This window comes from Chelmon rostratus, chromosome 9 (genome assembly GCF_017976325.1).
Source record: "Chelmon rostratus isolate fCheRos1 chromosome 9, fCheRos1.pri, whole genome shotgun sequence".
NCBI lineage: Eukaryota > Metazoa > Chordata > Actinopteri > Chaetodontiformes > Chaetodontidae > Chelmon > Chelmon rostratus.
Genome location: NC_055666.1, coordinates 14,213,765 through 14,230,267, shown reverse-complemented (window position 1 = coordinate 14,230,267; position 16,503 = coordinate 14,213,765). Strand labels below are relative to the sequence as shown.

Below are 16,503 nucleotides of genomic sequence, written 5' to 3'. Positions count from 1 at the left end.
CTCTGCAAATCGCATGAAAACATTCTCTTCCTGTTTGTCTTACACGTGTGTTCGTCGCGAAGCAAGTCAGAATTGTTTGCGTCATATATGCACAGTAATCAGTTACACGCCACAAGTACAAACCAGAAAACACCTCATTTCAGTCATAGGCGCACAAGCTTCTAATTCGAGAGCATGTCATTTGATCTTAAGTTAACAAATCCGAGCGAACCACATTTCCACAGAAATTAGGCTAATTTACAGAAAAGACAACGAGAGAGAGTCCAACTGAGCTTACCTCTTCAGACGCACGTCTCCTGTCTGGGACCATAAGAGTATTTGCATGGCTTCCAGGGACTATAGTAGATCCAATACTCATCCTGGGTCCAACTAACATGTACCGTTTGTCTCCTGATCTGTACTGGATGCTGTGACACAGTGTCCCATCATAATTAGTCTCTTGTAGATATTTAGAAGTATAGTCTGTGGATTTGGAGCACTGCATTGCAATCAGCACGATGATGCTAATGAGAAAAAGTACTGAAACTGAGCCCAAAGTGATCATCAGATAAAAAGTCACATCATTCCCCTCCTCATCCTTTGCTGCACTTTTCACATCAGAAGCTGCAAAAGCCTCTTTGGGCTCCACGACTTTGACAATGACAGTAGCTGTTGCTGAGAGTGAAACGTTGCCATTGTCTTTGACCAGTATGAGCAGTTTATGCTCAGCCTCGTCTGTCTCTGTGAATGAGCGAAGTGTTCTGATCTGTCCTGTATAGCGGTCCAAACCAAAGAGACTGTGGTCAGTGACTTCCTGCAGTGAGAACAGCAACCAGCCGTTATATCCTATATCAGCGTCATAGGCTCTGACTTTGCTCACCAAGTGTCCTGCGTTGACATTGCGGGGAATCTCCTCCACCCCTTCAGCAGAGCCGTTGGAGCTGAGTGGATACAGGATGACTGGAGCGTTGTCGTTCTGATCCAGAATGAACACGTTCACTGTGACGTTGCTGCTCAGTGACGGAGTTCCAGAATCTGTGGCAACAACTTGGAACTGGAAAGTTTTCACTGCTTCAAAGTCGAAACTTTTTAGCGCGGATATTTGTCCATTATCAGTATTTATATTTAGAAATGATGTTGCATCACTTTCTCTCCCTCCTCTGACAACATGATAAGAAATAGCTGCATTGTCATTCACATCATTGTCCGTGGCGCTGACAGAGAATATTGACGCTCCAGCAACGTTATTTTCTACCAGATAAAACTGTAATGGATTCTGTTGGAAATGTGGACTGTTGTCATTTACATCTGATATCTGAATACTGAGAGTTTTATAAGTGGATAAAGAGGGTTCACCACAATCAGTGGCTTTTATTGTTATTTCATAATGTGACACCTCCTCTCGATCCAAAAATCCCTTCGTGACAACTGAATATATGTTCTCCTTGTAAGAAGGTTTTAACTCAAAAGGGACGTCTGAGTTTATGGTTGATATTATTTTTCCATTCACACCAGAGTCTTTATCTGTGACACTAAGTAGTGAAATAACTGTGCCAGGCTTTGAATCTTCAGACACTGTATTTGACAGTGATGTGACTTCTATTTCTGGTGGATTATCATTGATGTCTTTTATCTTTACAATGACTCTACATCGGCTTGTTAATGGAGGTGTTCCTTGGTCCGACGCCTCAACATCCAGTTTATAAATCTCTAATTCCTCAAAATCCAACGCTCCTTTCAGTTTAATTTGTCCACTTAAACCATCCAATTCAAAGATGTCGTAAACTTTACGTACTAATGTTTTGCTCAGACTGTACTCTATTTCTCCATTCGTCCCTTCGTCTGGATCAGTTGCATTCACTCTTGCAACAGTACGACCAACTGGAATGTTTTCATATATTTCTATTTGATAAGTTTCCTGACTAAATATCGGACGATTATCATTAATATCAAGAACAGTAATTGAAACGTTTAGTGTCCCTGATCTTTGAGGTTTACCTCCATCAACTGCGGTAACAAATAGAAAGTGTTTATTCTTTTGTTCTCTGTCTAATGACTTCTTCAGCACTAAGAATGGTATTTTCTCCTCATCGCTTTGACTAACATCTATATCAAAGTGGTTATTTGACGTTAGTGTATATGTACGAATAGAGTTGATTCCAGCATCGGGATCACGTGCTGCATGCAGCTGGAATCGAGTTCCCGGAGATGCATGTTCCGCTATTTGCAATTGTTGATGCTTTTCGGGAAAACTGGGGGAGTGATCGTTTACATCAGTAATTTCCACAACAATATGATGCATTTCTAGAGGATTTTCAACAAGGATTTTCAGCTCCATTGTGCATACACCACTACCGTGACACAGCTCCTCTCTGTCGATTTTTTTACGGATCTGTAAGGCACCGTTGTCCGGGTTTACCTCGAACAAAGCGTCCTTAGATCCAGACACAACACGGAACCGTCGGTCAGTTAAAGAGGTTTTGTCCAGACCAAGATCCTTAGCAACATTTCCAACCAGGGTTCCTTCTTTCATCTCCTCTGGAATCGAGTATCTCAATTCAGCCAAAGCATGATCTCCGAAAATCAGCAGTAAGAAAAAATGAAAAGCAAACCACCAGTAGTCACCTGATCGAGATCGTCTTTTGCTCCCCATCGTTATCCAACAAGCGATATATGTACACAGAAGCGTATTTCTGCTGCAGATCAGTTTTCTATATCCGAGCACTACACGGTTTCATCCAAGACCCGTTCTTACATCCAATGTATCTTGCAGTGAGGTACCAAACAAAAGCTTTGTTATGGGAGGGACGATGTTTTGTATGGCCTCATTGATGTTACACTGACACCAAGTGGACAACATTTTGTCCCACTTTTAGCTTTATCAAGGCCTACAACTTTACATATTGTGTCGGGAAATCTACCTGAAAAGATCACGACAAAAGTGGAGAAACCGTTCGATTAAAAAGAGGCCAGTGACAGTGAGACTCACGTTCTCCTTCAAATTAATTGCGCTGATGAAATATTACTATTTACCACGATTAAGCAAGATTATACGACCCGTTCACCAGATTTCGCCTGGAAACAGTCAAGACTGTGTAGTTCAGTACCATGGACAGCGATCACCCATCTCAGTTGACAATGATGCTGGAACAAATGCATTCATAACACTCACAGCAAGTGTGGGTCGGGGTTGGTTGGAGATTTTATTGGCAAATCCCTGTCAAACGTCGTTGGCCACACATTGCGATAATATAATGCTTTCTTTTCAATGGGAGACAATAATTTATTTCATAAATTTAAAACCTGAATCGTAATTATCATTGTCTTCAGAGTGTATCAATATTTACAGGAGAGATAAACAATATGGGCAAGGAGAACAGTAGGCAATACCAGGGAGACAATCATTACATTATTAGAATGACTGGCAGACTTGCAATTCACAACTAGTTTTAGACAAGTTTTTATACACACAACTGATGAACACTAAGTTCTCTGCGGGAAGGGAGGGGGAAGTGTAAAACAAACTGAAATACTGCAACACAGGTCCCAGCAGGAAACGTCAAATGAAGGCGACATGTTGTGATGTTCATGTTTCTGGAAATTTTACTGTTGAGGCTAATTATATGAAGAGATTTTGGACATATACTCGTCCAGGTATTTTCGCAATCAAAGGCAAATAGGAAATGTTTGCTCGTAAGCATGTTTTGAACGCCTGTATATTTAAAATCTTACCTCTCCAGATGCCCTCCTCCTGTCAGGGAGTACAAGTGTATTCGCATGGCTGCCAGGGACAATAGTAGATCCAATACTCATCCTGGGTCCAACTAACATGTACCGTTTGTCTCCTGATCTGTACTGGATGCTGTGACACAGTGTCCCGTCATAATTAGTCTCTTGTAGATATTTAGAAGTATAGTCTGTGGATTTGGAACACTGCATTGCAATCAGCACGATGATGCTGATGATAAAAAGCACTGAAACTGAGCCCAAAGTGATCATCAGATAAAAAGTCACATCATTCCCCTCCTCATCCTTTGCTGCACTTTTCACATCAGAAGCTGCAAAAGCCTCTTTGGGCTCCACGACTTTGACAATGACAGTAGCTGTTGCTGAGAGTGAAACGTTGCCATTGTCTTTGACCAGTATGAGCAGTTTATGCTCAGCCTCGTCTGTCTCTGTGAATGAGCGAAGTGTTCTGATCTGTCCTGTATAGCGGTCCAAACCAAAGAGACTGTGGTCAGTGACCTCTTGCAGTGAGAACAGCAACCAGCCGTTATATCCTATATCAGCGTCATAGGCTCTGACTTTGCTCACCAGGTGTCCTGCGTTGACATTGCGGGGAATCTCCTCCACCCCTTCAGCAGAGCCGTTGGAGCTGAGTGGATACAGGATGACTGGAGCGTTGTCGTTCTGATCCAGAATGAACACGTTCACTGTGACGTTGCTGCTCAGTGACGGAGTTCCAGAATCTGTGGCCACAACTTGGAACTGGAAAGTTTTCACTGTTTCAAAGTCGAAACTTTTTAGCGCGGTGATATGCCCATTATCAGAGTTTACACTTAGGAAAGATGTCACATCATGTCCTCTAGCAATATGATAAGAAATAGCTGCATTGTCGTTCTCATCATTGTCCGTGGCGCTGACAGAGAATATTGACGCTCCAGCAACGTTATTTTCTACCAGATAAAACTGTAATGGATTTTGTTGAAAATGTGGACTGTTGTCATTTACATCTGATATCTGAATACTGAGGGTTTTATAAGTGGATAAGGGAGGTTCGCCACAATCAGTGGCTTTTATTGTTATTTCATAATGTGACACCTCCTCTCGATCCAAAAATCCCTTCGTGACAACTGAATATGTGTTCTCCTTGTAAGAAGGTTTTAACTCAAAAGGAACTTCTTCTATTATGTGTGAAATTATTTTTCCATTGACACCAGAGTCTTTATCTGTTGCACTAATAAGTGAAATAATTGTTCCTGGTTTTGAATCTTCAGACACTGTATTTGACAGTGATGTGACTTCTATTTCTGGTGGATTATCATTGACGTCTTTTATCTTTACAATGACTCTACATCGGCTTGTTAATGGAGGTGTTCCTTTGTCCGACGCCTCCACATCGAGTTTATAAATCTCTGATTCCTCAAAATCCAACGCTCCTTTCAATTTAATTTGCCCACTTAAACTATCCAATTCAAAGATGTCGTAAACTTTACGGACTAATATTTTGCTCAGACTGTACTCTATTTCTCCATTAGTCCCTTCGTCTAGATCAGTTGCATTCACTCTTGCAATAGTACTACCAACTGGAACGTTTTCATATATTTCTATTTGATATGTTTCCTGACTAAATGTTGGTCGATTATCATTAATATCAAGAACAGTAATTGAAACGTTTAGTGTCCCTGATCTTTGAGGTTTACCTCCATCAACTGCGGTAACAAACAGCATGTGTTTATCATTTTGTTCTCTATCTAAGGGCTTCCTCAGAACTAATAATGGTATTTTTTCCTCATCGTTTTTACTGACATCTATTTCGAAGTGATCATTTGACGTTAGTGTATATGTACGAATAGAGTTGATTCCAGCATCGGGATCACGTGCTGCATGCAGCTGGAATCGAGTTCCCGGAGATGCATGTTCAAATATTTCAAAATTCTGGCCCTTTTCAGGAAAACTAGGAGAGTGATCATTTACATCAGCAATTTCCACAACAACATAGTGTATTTCCAAAGGGTTTTCAACAAGGATTTTCAGCTCAATTAAGCATGCGCCACTTCCCTGACACAGCTCCTCTCTGTCGATTTTTTTACGGATCTGTAAGGCACCGTTGTCCGGGTTTACCTCGAACAAAGCGTCCTTAGATCCAGACACAACACGGAACCGTCGGTCGGCTAAAGAGGTTTTGTCCAGACCAAGATCCTTAGCAACATTTCCAACCAGGGTTCCTTCTTTCATCTCCTCTGGAATCGAGTATCTCAATTCAGCCAAAGCATGATCTCCGAAAATCAGCAGTAAGAAAAAATGAAAAGCAAACCACCAGTAGTCACCTGATCGAGATCGTCTTTTGCTCCCCATCGTTATCCAACAAGCGATATATGTACACAGAAGCGTATTTCTGCTGCAGATCAGTTTTCTATATCCGAGCACTACACGGTTTCATCCAAGACCCGTTCTTACATCCAATGTATCTTGCAGTGAGGTACCAAACAAAAGCTTTGTTATGGGAGGGACGATGTTTTGTATGGCCTCATTGATGTTACACTGACACCAAGTGGACAACATTTTGTCCCACTTTTAGCTTTATCAAGGCCTACAACTTTACATATTGTGTCGGGAAATCTACCTGAAAAGATCACGACAAAAGTGGAGAAACCGTTCGATTAAAAAGAGGCCAGTGACAGTGAGACTCACGTTCTCCTTCAAATTAATTGCGCTGATGAAATATTACTATTTACCACGATTAAGCAAGATTATACGACCCGTTCACCAGATTTCGCCTGGAAACAGTCAAGACTGTGTAGTTCAGTACCATGGACAGCGATCACCCATCTCAGTTGACAATGATGCTGGAACAAATGCATTCATAACACTCACAGCAAGTGTGGGTCGGGGTTGGTTGGAGATTTTATTGGCAAATCCCTGTCAAACGTCGTTGGCCACACATTGCGAAAATAGAATGCTTACTTTTCAATGGGAGACAATAATTTATTTCATAAATTTAAAACCTGAATCGTAATTATCATTGTCTTCAGAGTGTATCAATATTTACAGGAGAGATAAACAATATGGGCAAGGAGAACAGTAGGCAATACCAGGGAGACAATCATTACATTATTAGAATGACTGGCAGACTTGCAATTCACAACTAGTTTTAGACAAGTTTTTATACACACAACTGAAGAACACTAAGTTCTCTGCGGGAAGGGAGGGGGAAGTGTAAAACAAACTGAAATACTGCAACACAGGTCCCAGCAGGAAGCGTCAAATGAAGGCGACATGTTGTGATGTTCATGTTTCTGGAAATTTTGCTGTTGAGGCTAATTATATGAAGAGATTTTGGACATATACTCGTCCAGGTATTTTCGCAATCAAAGGCAAATAGGAAATGTTTGCTCGTAAGCATGTTTTGAACGCCTGTATATTTAAAATCTTACCTCTCCAGATGCCCTCCTCCTGTCAGGGAGTACAAGTGTATTCGCATGGCTGCCAGGGACAATAGTAGATCCAATACTCATCCTGGGTCCAACTAACATGTACCGTTTGTCTCCTGATCTGTACTGGATGCTGTGACACAGTGTCCCATCATAATTAGTCTCTTGTAGATATTTAGAAGTATAGTCTGTGGATTTGGAGCACTGCATTGCAATCAGCACGATGATGCTGATGAGAAAAAGTACTGAAACTGAGCCCAAAGTGATCATCAGATAAAAAGTCACATCATTCCCCTCCTCATCCTTTGCTGCACTTTTCACATCAGAAGCTGCAAAAGCCTCTTTGGGCTCCACGACTTTGACAATGACAGTAGCTGTTGCTGAGAGTGAAACGTTGCCATTGTCTTTGACCAGTATGAGCAGTTTATGCTCAGCCTCGTCTGTCTCTGTGAATGAGCGAAGTGTTCTGATCTGTCCTGTATAGCGGTCCAAACCAAAGAGACTGTGGTCAGTGACTTCCTGCAGTGAGAACAGCAACCAGCCGTTATATCCTATATCAGCGTCATAGGCTCTGACTTTGCTCACCAAGTGTCCTGCGTTGACATTGCGGGGAATCTCCTCCACCCCTTCAGCAGAGCCGTTGGAGCTGAGTGGATACAGGATGACTGGAGCGTTGTCGTTCTGATCCAGAATGAACACGTTCACTGTGACGTTGCTGCTCAGTGACGGAGTTCCAGAATCTGTGGCCACAACTTGGAACTGGAAAGTTTTCACTGTTTCAAAGTCGAAACTTTTCAATGCTAAAATATCTCCATTTTCGGGGTTCATGTTAAGAAATGATGTCACCTTATTTTCGTAACCTGCATTTCTGAGGATATGATACGAAATGAGAGCATTATCTCCCTCGTCACCATCAGATGCGATTACAGAAAACACAGACGTTCCTGGTGGGTTATTCTCAGTGACATAAAAATTATATTGGCTCATTGAAAACTTCGGGCTGTTATCGTTTACGTCAGATACAACAACTCTCAATGTCTTTTGAGATGTCAAAGCTGGTTCGCCTGCATCTTTCGCGATTACTGTTACATCATACACCATTTTTTTTTCCCTGTCCAGCTTTGACTTTGTCACGACTGCGTACATGTTGTCCTGTATTGAAGGTGTTAGTGCAAAAGGGGCATCGCCTTGAACAAAGCTGACAACTTTTCCGTTCCCCCCTGAGTCCAAATCGGTAATACTGATGAGTGCTACTGTCGTTCCTGGTCTAGAATCCTCTGAAATCGTGTTTGACAGCGACGTTACCTCAATTACAGGTGCGTTGTCATTTATGTCTTTAATATTTACAGTAACGCTTTTCTCCGTTCTGAGTGGAACAGCACCGCTGTCTGATGCTTGGATATCTATCTCGTAACTCTCATCCACTTCGTAGTCTAATTGTCCTTTGACAGTTATGTCACCTGTGCTCTGGTCGACATCAAACAGTTCGCGCACCTTACTATTTACATTGCCAAAAGAATAGCTAACATCTCCATTTAAACCATCATCCATATCTGTCGCGTTTACTCGTATGACCGTTGTTCCAACTGGCGAATTCTCATTTATCTCTGCAGAGTACACATCTTTTGTGAAAACTGGTGCGTTATCATTCACATCTAAAACATCGATTAATATCTCCATGGTCCCTGATTTCGGAGGTTTACCCCCATCCAGGGCTGTAAGCAGTAGTTTATGGCTGCTGGAGGCCTCTCTGTCTAATGAGCTTTGTAACTGCAAAATAGGCACCTTGCCATCTTTCCCGCGATCTTTTACTTCTAGGCGAAAGTTATTATTTGGACTTAGTTTATACTGCTGAACGGAATTCAAACCACCATCTGGATCGAACGCAGCATGCAGCTGAAATCTGGTTCCCGGTAAAGTGGACTCTGAAATCTCTAGCCTTTTGTTGTTCTCGGGGAAAGAGGGCGAATGGTCATTCACGTCTAACACTTCGACTGCAATATAATGAATCTCCAGTGGATTCTCGAGCACGGTTTTAAGGTTTATCAAGCACACGCTGGTCCGCTGGCATATTTCCTCTCGGTCAATATTACGATCGACATATAAAATCCCATCGTTTTCGTTTACCTGGAAAAGGGATTCAGTGGAGCCAGAAACGATACGAAATCCCCTTTCTTTAAATACAAGTGGATCCATTCCCAGATCCTTTGCTATATTCCCAACAGCAGTGCCTTCTTTGATCTCCTCCGATATAGAATATCTTATCTGTCCCGACGCCTTGCTGAAAATCAAACTAAGAGCCAGCACGAAGGCGAACCATTTTCTTTCTTGTCGCCGGTACTCCTGACCGCTTCGTTCCATTGTCTGCTGCCAATGGATGAATCCAAAAACACAAAGTTAGCCGAATCTACAGACTGTTTACATATCCGTCAATAAAAGCAAATAATCCACCTCTTGAAATGCGCAGGGTACGTATGGACGAGAAAATCGTTCAAATATAATCACATTCGGAGGATAATGGTCTGCCCTCCTGAATGCTTCAGAGGCAGTCTCACAGATATGCGCGGTGAACCGATGTGATACGTATTTCTGGTAGTTTAGTGCCACCATGCGATTGTTTCACAGAAACAAATTTATATTCACTCCGACTGACAATATAATCTTACAACAAACACTGTGCACGAAGAGGCGATTCACTGGTCCACTCCCATGAAGTCAGTTAGACTCATACTTAAGAAAGGATGAATCAAGACAGTGCATATTCCAGTTGTCCAGATTATATTTGAAAGAGAAATAAATCGATTTAATTAAAAAAAAAGCACATCTAAAACACTATCAGCATTAAACCTCGTGACATAGCTAGCAGAGACAGATATTTCTATAACATATTGTCAATAAAACGATGGAAGTAATATGTTTTTAAAATTGACACCTATTGTTGAAGCAATGTTAAATGGCAAAAGGCTTAATGTATTTCTACTAATTTAGAAAGTGTTCACTGTCACTGAGATGTTGAATCATTTCTGTTTTATGAATGGGATTCTGCACAGCACCTTGAGAAATAATGTCTAAACATGTTATTGGCGAGAATTTCATAGACTATTTTCAAATGGAACTGTCAAAAACAAACTGCCCAAGTGTATAACAATAGTGTTATGGTTTCTAGATTTACAACTGCTCTTTTTACTTGAAAACAGAAAATCAAAGCCCTTCAGCACCATGGACAGCAGTCACAACCAGGCAAAAGGATGTATTTGACCGTGTCTGCTTTCAAACTCTTACCTCTCCAGATGCCCTCCTCCTGTCAGGGAGCACGAGTGTATTCGCATGGCTTCCAGGGAAGATAGTAGATCCAATACTCATCCTGGGTCCAACTAGCATGTACCGCTTGTCTCCTGATCTGTACTGGATGCTGTGACACAGTGTCCCATCATAATTAGTCTCTTGAAGATATTTAGAAGTATAGTCTGTGGATTTGGAGCACTGCATTGCAATCAGAACGATGATACTGATGATAAAAAGCACTGAAACTGAGCCCAAAGTGATCATCAGATAAAAAGTCACATCATTCCCCTCCTCATCCTTTGCTGCACTTTTCACATCAGAAGCTGCAAAAGCCTCTTTGGGCTCCACGACTTTGACAATGACAGTAGCTGTTGCTGAGAGTGAGACGTTGCCATTGTCTTTGACCAGTATGAGCAGTTTATGCTCAGCCTCGTCTGTCTCTGTGAATGAGCGAAGTGTTCTGATCTGTCCTGTATAGCGGTCCAAACCAAAGAGACTGTGGTCAGTGACTTCCTGCAGTGAGAACAGCAACCAGCCGTTATATCCTATATCAGCGTCATAGGCTCTGACTTTGCTCACCAAGTGTCCTGCGTTGACATTGCGAGGAATCTCCTCCACCCCTTCAGCAGAGCCGTTAGAGCTGAGTGGATACAGGATGACTGGAGCGTTGTCGTTCTGATCCAGAATGAACACGTTCACTGTGACGTTGCTGCTCAGTGACGGAGTTCCAGAATCTGTGGCAACAACTTGGAACTGGAAAGTTTTCACTGTTTCAAAGTCGAAACTTTTTAGCGCGGTGATGTGCCCATTATCAGAGTTTACATTTAGAAAAGATGTTACATCACTTTCTCTCCCTCCTCTGACAACATGATAAGAAATAGCTGCATTGTCATTCTCATCATTGTCCGTTGCGCTGACAGAGAATATTGACGCCCCAGCAACGTTATTTTCTACCAGATAAAACTGCAGTGGATTTTGTTTGAAATGTGGACTGTTGTCATTTACATCTGATATCTGAATACTGAGGGTTTTATAAGTGGATAAGGGAGGTTCACCACAATCAGTGGCTTTTATTGTTATTTCATAATGTGACACCTCCTCTCGATCCAAAAATCCCTTCGTGACAACTGAATATATGTTCTCCTTGTAAGAAGGTTTTAATTCAAAAGGCACGTCTGAGGTTATGCTTGATAATATTTTTCCATTCACACCGGAGTCTTTATCTGTGACACTAATAAGTGAAATAACTGTGCCAGGCTTTGAATCTTCAGACACTGTATTTGACAGTGATGTGACTTCTATTTCTGGTGGATTGTCATTGACGTCTATGATTTTTATAATGACTCTACTCTCACCAGTTAATGGCAGTGTTGCTTTATCTGATGCCTCAACATCGAGTTTATAAACGTTGTTTTCTTCATAGTCCACTATTCCTTTTACTCTAATCTCTCCAGTTGATTTGTCTAACTCAAAATTTTCATAGATTTTTCGCCTCAAGGTTTTACCAAGGCTATATTCAATTTCCCCATTCGTGCCTTCATCGGGATCCGTAGCATTCATTCGAAATATTGAAGTACCGACTGGAACATTTTCTTGTATAGAAATTTGATAAATCTCCTGACTAAACATTGGACGATTATCATTACTGTCAAGAACAACGATAGAAACATTTAATGTTCCTGATCTTTGAGGTTTCCCTCCGTCAACTGCAGTGACCAGCAGCGTGTGTTTGTCCTTTTGTTCTCTATCTAACGACTTCTTCAGCACTAAAAATGGTATTTTATCCTCATCGCTTTGGCGAATGTCTAGTTCAAAATGTTCATTTGACGTTAAGGTGTATGTCCGAATCGAGTTAATTCCAGCATCTGGATCACGAGCAGTGTGCAGCTGAAATCGCCTTCCTGGCAGTGTATGCTCAGCTATTTCAAATGGCTGTTCTTGTTGGGGAAAACTAGGCGAGTGATCATTTACATCAGTAATTTCTACAACCACGTAGTGTATTTCCAAAGGGTTTTCAACGAGGATTTTTAGCTCCATTAAACATGCGCCACTGCCCTGACAGAGCTCCTCTCTGTCAATGTGTTTGCGGACGTATAATGCCCCATTATTCTGGTTAACTTCAAAAATAGCTTCCTTACTTCCAGACACAACACGGAACCGTCGATCAGTCAAAGAGGTGATGTCAAGGCCGAGATCCTTCGCAACATTTCCAACAACAGTTCCCTCTTCTACCTCCTCCGGAACAGAGTATCTTATCTGAGCCAAAGCTTGTTTCCCGAGAAGCAGCAGTACAGCCAAATGAAAAGCAATCCAGCGGCAATCCATTGTTCGAATTTTTGCATCGGCCCCCATCATTATCCAACAACACGTTCACACAGAGAGGAACCGGCTACTGCGACAAACAATTATTTATGGCCAAACCGCTGAATATATCATATCTGCAAAACGCAAAGTCTGATTCCATCCGCACGTGTGACTGTTCCGCATACCGTCTGTGATTTATTCAGTGGAAACAAAAGCCTTGCAAGGGGAGGGACAAACTCGTTTATGGTTTCCCGGTGTAATAGTGACACCCAGAGGTTTTTAACAAGGGTACACGTGGTTACATGTACTTTATTTTTCATAAAACGTCGCCAAAATAAAGAAAAACAAGTCCTTGAAATATCTTAAATATAATATAATTTAATATAATATAATCATTGTTCTTATTTATACTCTCTGTCTGTCTGTATAGCTATCTGTCCATCCATCCATCTATCATCGATCTCAGTGAAGTGGAAAGTTTCCAGAGCTTGCTTGTTTTTCAGATGATTCCTATATTCACATTTGCTTTTTCCATCACAACATTAGTAAAAATAGAATGTATTTCATTTCACTAACATTATGATTACTTGTGCATTGTCCTCTTTTTGAAAACGAATTGCAAATGTGTTGCAGTAGTCAAGGAGCAGTTACAATCAGGCGTCTAAGTGTATGTATGTTGGCAGTGTCTTTCAGTCAAATATCCTTCAGTATTTTAACAATAAACCGTTTGCACAACTCAGCAGAAACACCACCAACTTCATGCTTTCCAACCAGTTATTGGCGAGAATTTCATAGACTATTTACAAATGGAACTGTCAAAAACAAACTGCCCAAGTGTATAACAATAGTGTTATGGTTTCTAGATTTACAACTGCTCTTTTTGCTTGAAAACAGAAAATCAAAGCCCTTCAGCACCATGGACAGCAGTCAGAACCAGGCAAAAGGATGTATTTGACGGTGTCTGCTTTCAAACTCTTACCTCTCCTGATGCCCTCCTCCTGTCAGGGAGTACAAGTGTATTCGCATGGCTTCCAGGGACTATAGTAGATCCAATACTCATCCTGGGTCCAACTAGCATGTACCGTTTGTCTCCTGATCTGTACTGGATGCTGTGACACAGTGTCCCATCATAATTAGTCTCTTGTAGATATTTAGAAGTATAGTCTGTGGATTTGGAGCACTGCATTGCAATCAGCACGATGATGCTGATGAGAAAAAGCACTGAAACTGAGCCCAAAGTGATCATCAGATAAAAAGTCACATCATTCCCCTCCTCATCCTTTGCTGTACTTTTCACATCAGAAGCTGCAAAAGCCTCTTTGGGCTCCACGACTTTGACAATGACAGTAGCTGTTGCTGAGAGTGAAACGTTGCCATTGTCTTTGACCAGTATGAGCAGTTTATGCTCAGCCTCGTCTGTCTCTGTGAATGAGCGAAGTGTTCTGATCTGTCCTGTATAGCGGTCCAAACCAAAGAGACTGTGGTCAGTGACTTCCTGCAGTGAGAACAGCAACCAGCCGTTATATCCTATATCAGCGTCATAGGCTCTGACTTTGCTCACCAAGTGTCCTGCGTTGACATTGCGGGGAATCTCCTCCACCCCTTCAGCAGAGCCGTTGGAGCTGAGTGGATACAGGATGACTGGAGCGTTGTCGTTCTGATCCAGAATGAACACGTTCACTGTGACGTTGCTGCTCAGTGACGGAGTTCCAGAATCTGTGGCAACAACTTGGAACTGGAAAGTTTTCACTGTTTCAAAGTCGAAACTTTTTAATGCGGATATTTGTCCATTTTCGGGATTTATATTTAGAAATGATGTTACATCACTTTCTCTCCCTCCTCTGACAACATGATAAGAAATAGCTGCATTGTCATTCTCATCATTGTCCGTGGCGCTGACAGAGAATATTGACGCTCCAGCAACGTTATTTTCTACCAGATAAAACTGTAGTGGATTCTGTTGGAAAAGTGGACTGTTGTCATTTACATCTGATATCTGAATACTGAGGGTTTTATAAATGGATAAGGGAGGTTCGCCACAATCAGTGGCTTTTATTGTTATTCCATAATGTGACACCTCCTCTCGATCCAAAAATCCCTTCGTGACAACTGAATATATGTTCTCCTTGTAAGAAGGTTTTAATTCAAAAGGTTCATCATTTGTTATGTGTAAAATGATTCTCCCATTCACACCGGAGTCTTTATCTGTCACACTAATAAGTGAAATAACTGTGCCAGGTTTTGAATCTTCAGACACTGTATTTGACAGTGATGTGACTTCTATTTCTGGTGGATTATCATTGACATCTATTATCTTTATAATGACTCTACACTCACCCGCTAATGGAGGTGTCCCTTTATCTGATGCCTCCACGGCGAGTTCATAAACGTTGTTTTCTTCATAGTCCACTATTCCCTTTACACTTATCTCTCCAGTTAGTTTGTCCAATAGAAAAATATCATGGACTTTGCTCCACAAGGTTTTTCCAAAACTGTATTCAATTTCCCCATTCGTGCCTTTATCGGGATCCGTAGCATTCATTCTAAATATTGAAGTGCCGACTGGAACATTTTCTTGTATAGAAATTTGATAAATCTCCTGACTAAACATTGGACGGTTATCATTACTGTCAAGAACAACGATTGAAACATTTAATGTTCCTGATCTTTGAGGTTTCCCTCCGTCAACTGCAGTAACCAGCAGCGTGTGTTTGTCCTTTTGTTCTCTGTCTAGCGACTTCTTCAGCACTAAAAATGGTATTTTCCCCGCATCGCTTTGGCGGATGTTTACTTCAAAATGTTCATTTGAAGTTAAAGTGTATGAACGAATCGAGTTAATTCCAGCATCGGGATCACGAGCAGTGTGCAGCTGAAATCGCATCCCGGGCAATGTTTGTTCACCTATTTCAAATCTCTGTTCTTGTTGGGGAAAACTAGGAGAGTGATCATTTACATCAGTAATTTCTATCATTACGTAGTGCATTTCTAAAGGGTTTTCAACGAGGATTTTTTGCTCCATTAAACATGCGCCACTGCCCTGACAGAGCTCCTCTCTGTCAATGTGTTTGCGGACGTATAATGCCCCATTATTCTGGTTAACTTCAAAAATAGCTTCCTTACTTCCAGACACAACACGGAACCGTCGATCAGTCAAAGAGGTGATGTCAAGGCCGAGATCCTTCGCAACATTTCCAACAACAGTTCCCTCTTCCACCTCCTCCGGAACAGAGTATCTTATCTGAGCCAAAGCTTGTTGTCCGAGAAGCAGCAGTACAGCCAAATGAAAAGCCAACCAGGAGCATTCCCTTTTTCGAAATTTTGTTTCCGTCTCCATCATTATCCAACAACACACAACAGGCTGTTAATGCGACAGACTATTCATTGTGTCCAACCCGCAGAGCGCCTCATCTTTACAGAACAAACAACGTGATTTCATCGGCTGATCTGCTTGATTCAAGTGCCGTTTTCGATCTCCTCGGATGACAAACAAAAGGATGGTGAGAGGAGGGACAAAGTCGTTGTGGTGTTCCTGATGTAATAGTGACACCCGGAGGTATGACTGAGAACAAACACCAATTAAATTTCTACTTTTTAACCTTGTTCTTTCGCTCTGGAAGCGGTGCATTCTCCTCAATGGACTGGACATTCCAGGATTATTAATTGATCATTAAAATGGACGATTCATTGTGATATTCAAATTTTGTATTACTGTTTGACGTGTACCAGCTTTTCAGCACCATGGGCAGCAATTTTAAGCGCTGGCACGCCCTTTACCTCAAGC

The 16,503-nt window shown here is 41.6% G+C and overlaps 5 protein-coding genes across 5 annotated transcripts; all 5 read right to left on the bottom strand.

Annotated features, from left to right (window-relative positions):
• Nucleotides 1–232: 232 nt before the first annotated feature.
• On the bottom strand, nucleotides 233–2,632 carry LOC121612044 (protocadherin alpha-8-like). Its single transcript, XM_041944789.1, has one exon. It carries the CDS (start codon nucleotides 2,630–2,632, stop codon nucleotides 233–235), a length of 2,400 nt encoding a protein of 799 aa, XP_041800723.1.
• An 830-nt stretch (nucleotides 2,633–3,462) lies between these two features.
• LOC121612043 (protocadherin alpha-3-like) lies at nucleotides 3,463–6,057 on the bottom strand. Its single transcript, XM_041944788.1, has 2 exons — nucleotides 3,712–6,057; nucleotides 3,463–3,471 (listed from the first exon to the last, which is right to left on the bottom strand). Exons 1-2 carry the CDS (start codon nucleotides 6,055–6,057, stop codon nucleotides 3,463–3,465), a joined length of 2,355 nt encoding a protein of 784 aa, XP_041800722.1.
• Nucleotides 6,058–6,887: 830 nt separating this feature from the next.
• On the bottom strand, nucleotides 6,888–9,494 carry LOC121612042 (protocadherin gamma-A11-like). The gene is made up of 2 exons (XM_041944787.1): nucleotides 7,137–9,494; nucleotides 6,888–6,896 (listed from the first exon to the last, which is right to left on the bottom strand). The coding sequence occupies exons 1-2, from the start codon at nucleotides 9,492–9,494 to the stop codon at nucleotides 6,888–6,890; spliced, it is 2,367 nt and encodes a 788-aa protein (XP_041800721.1).
• Nucleotides 9,495–10,403: 909 nt separating this feature from the next.
• LOC121611792 (protocadherin alpha-8-like) lies at nucleotides 10,404–12,770 on the bottom strand. The gene has a single exon (XM_041944487.1). The coding sequence runs from the start codon at nucleotides 12,768–12,770 to the stop codon at nucleotides 10,404–10,406; it is 2,367 nt and encodes a 788-aa protein (XP_041800421.1).
• A 919-nt stretch (nucleotides 12,771–13,689) lies between these two features.
• Nucleotides 13,690–16,068, bottom strand: LOC121611791 (protocadherin alpha-8-like). The gene has a single exon (XM_041944486.1). The coding sequence runs from the start codon at nucleotides 16,057–16,059 to the stop codon at nucleotides 13,690–13,692; it is 2,370 nt and encodes a 789-aa protein (XP_041800420.1). The 5' UTR covers nucleotides 16,060–16,068.
• Nucleotides 16,069–16,503: the final 435 nt, after the last annotated feature.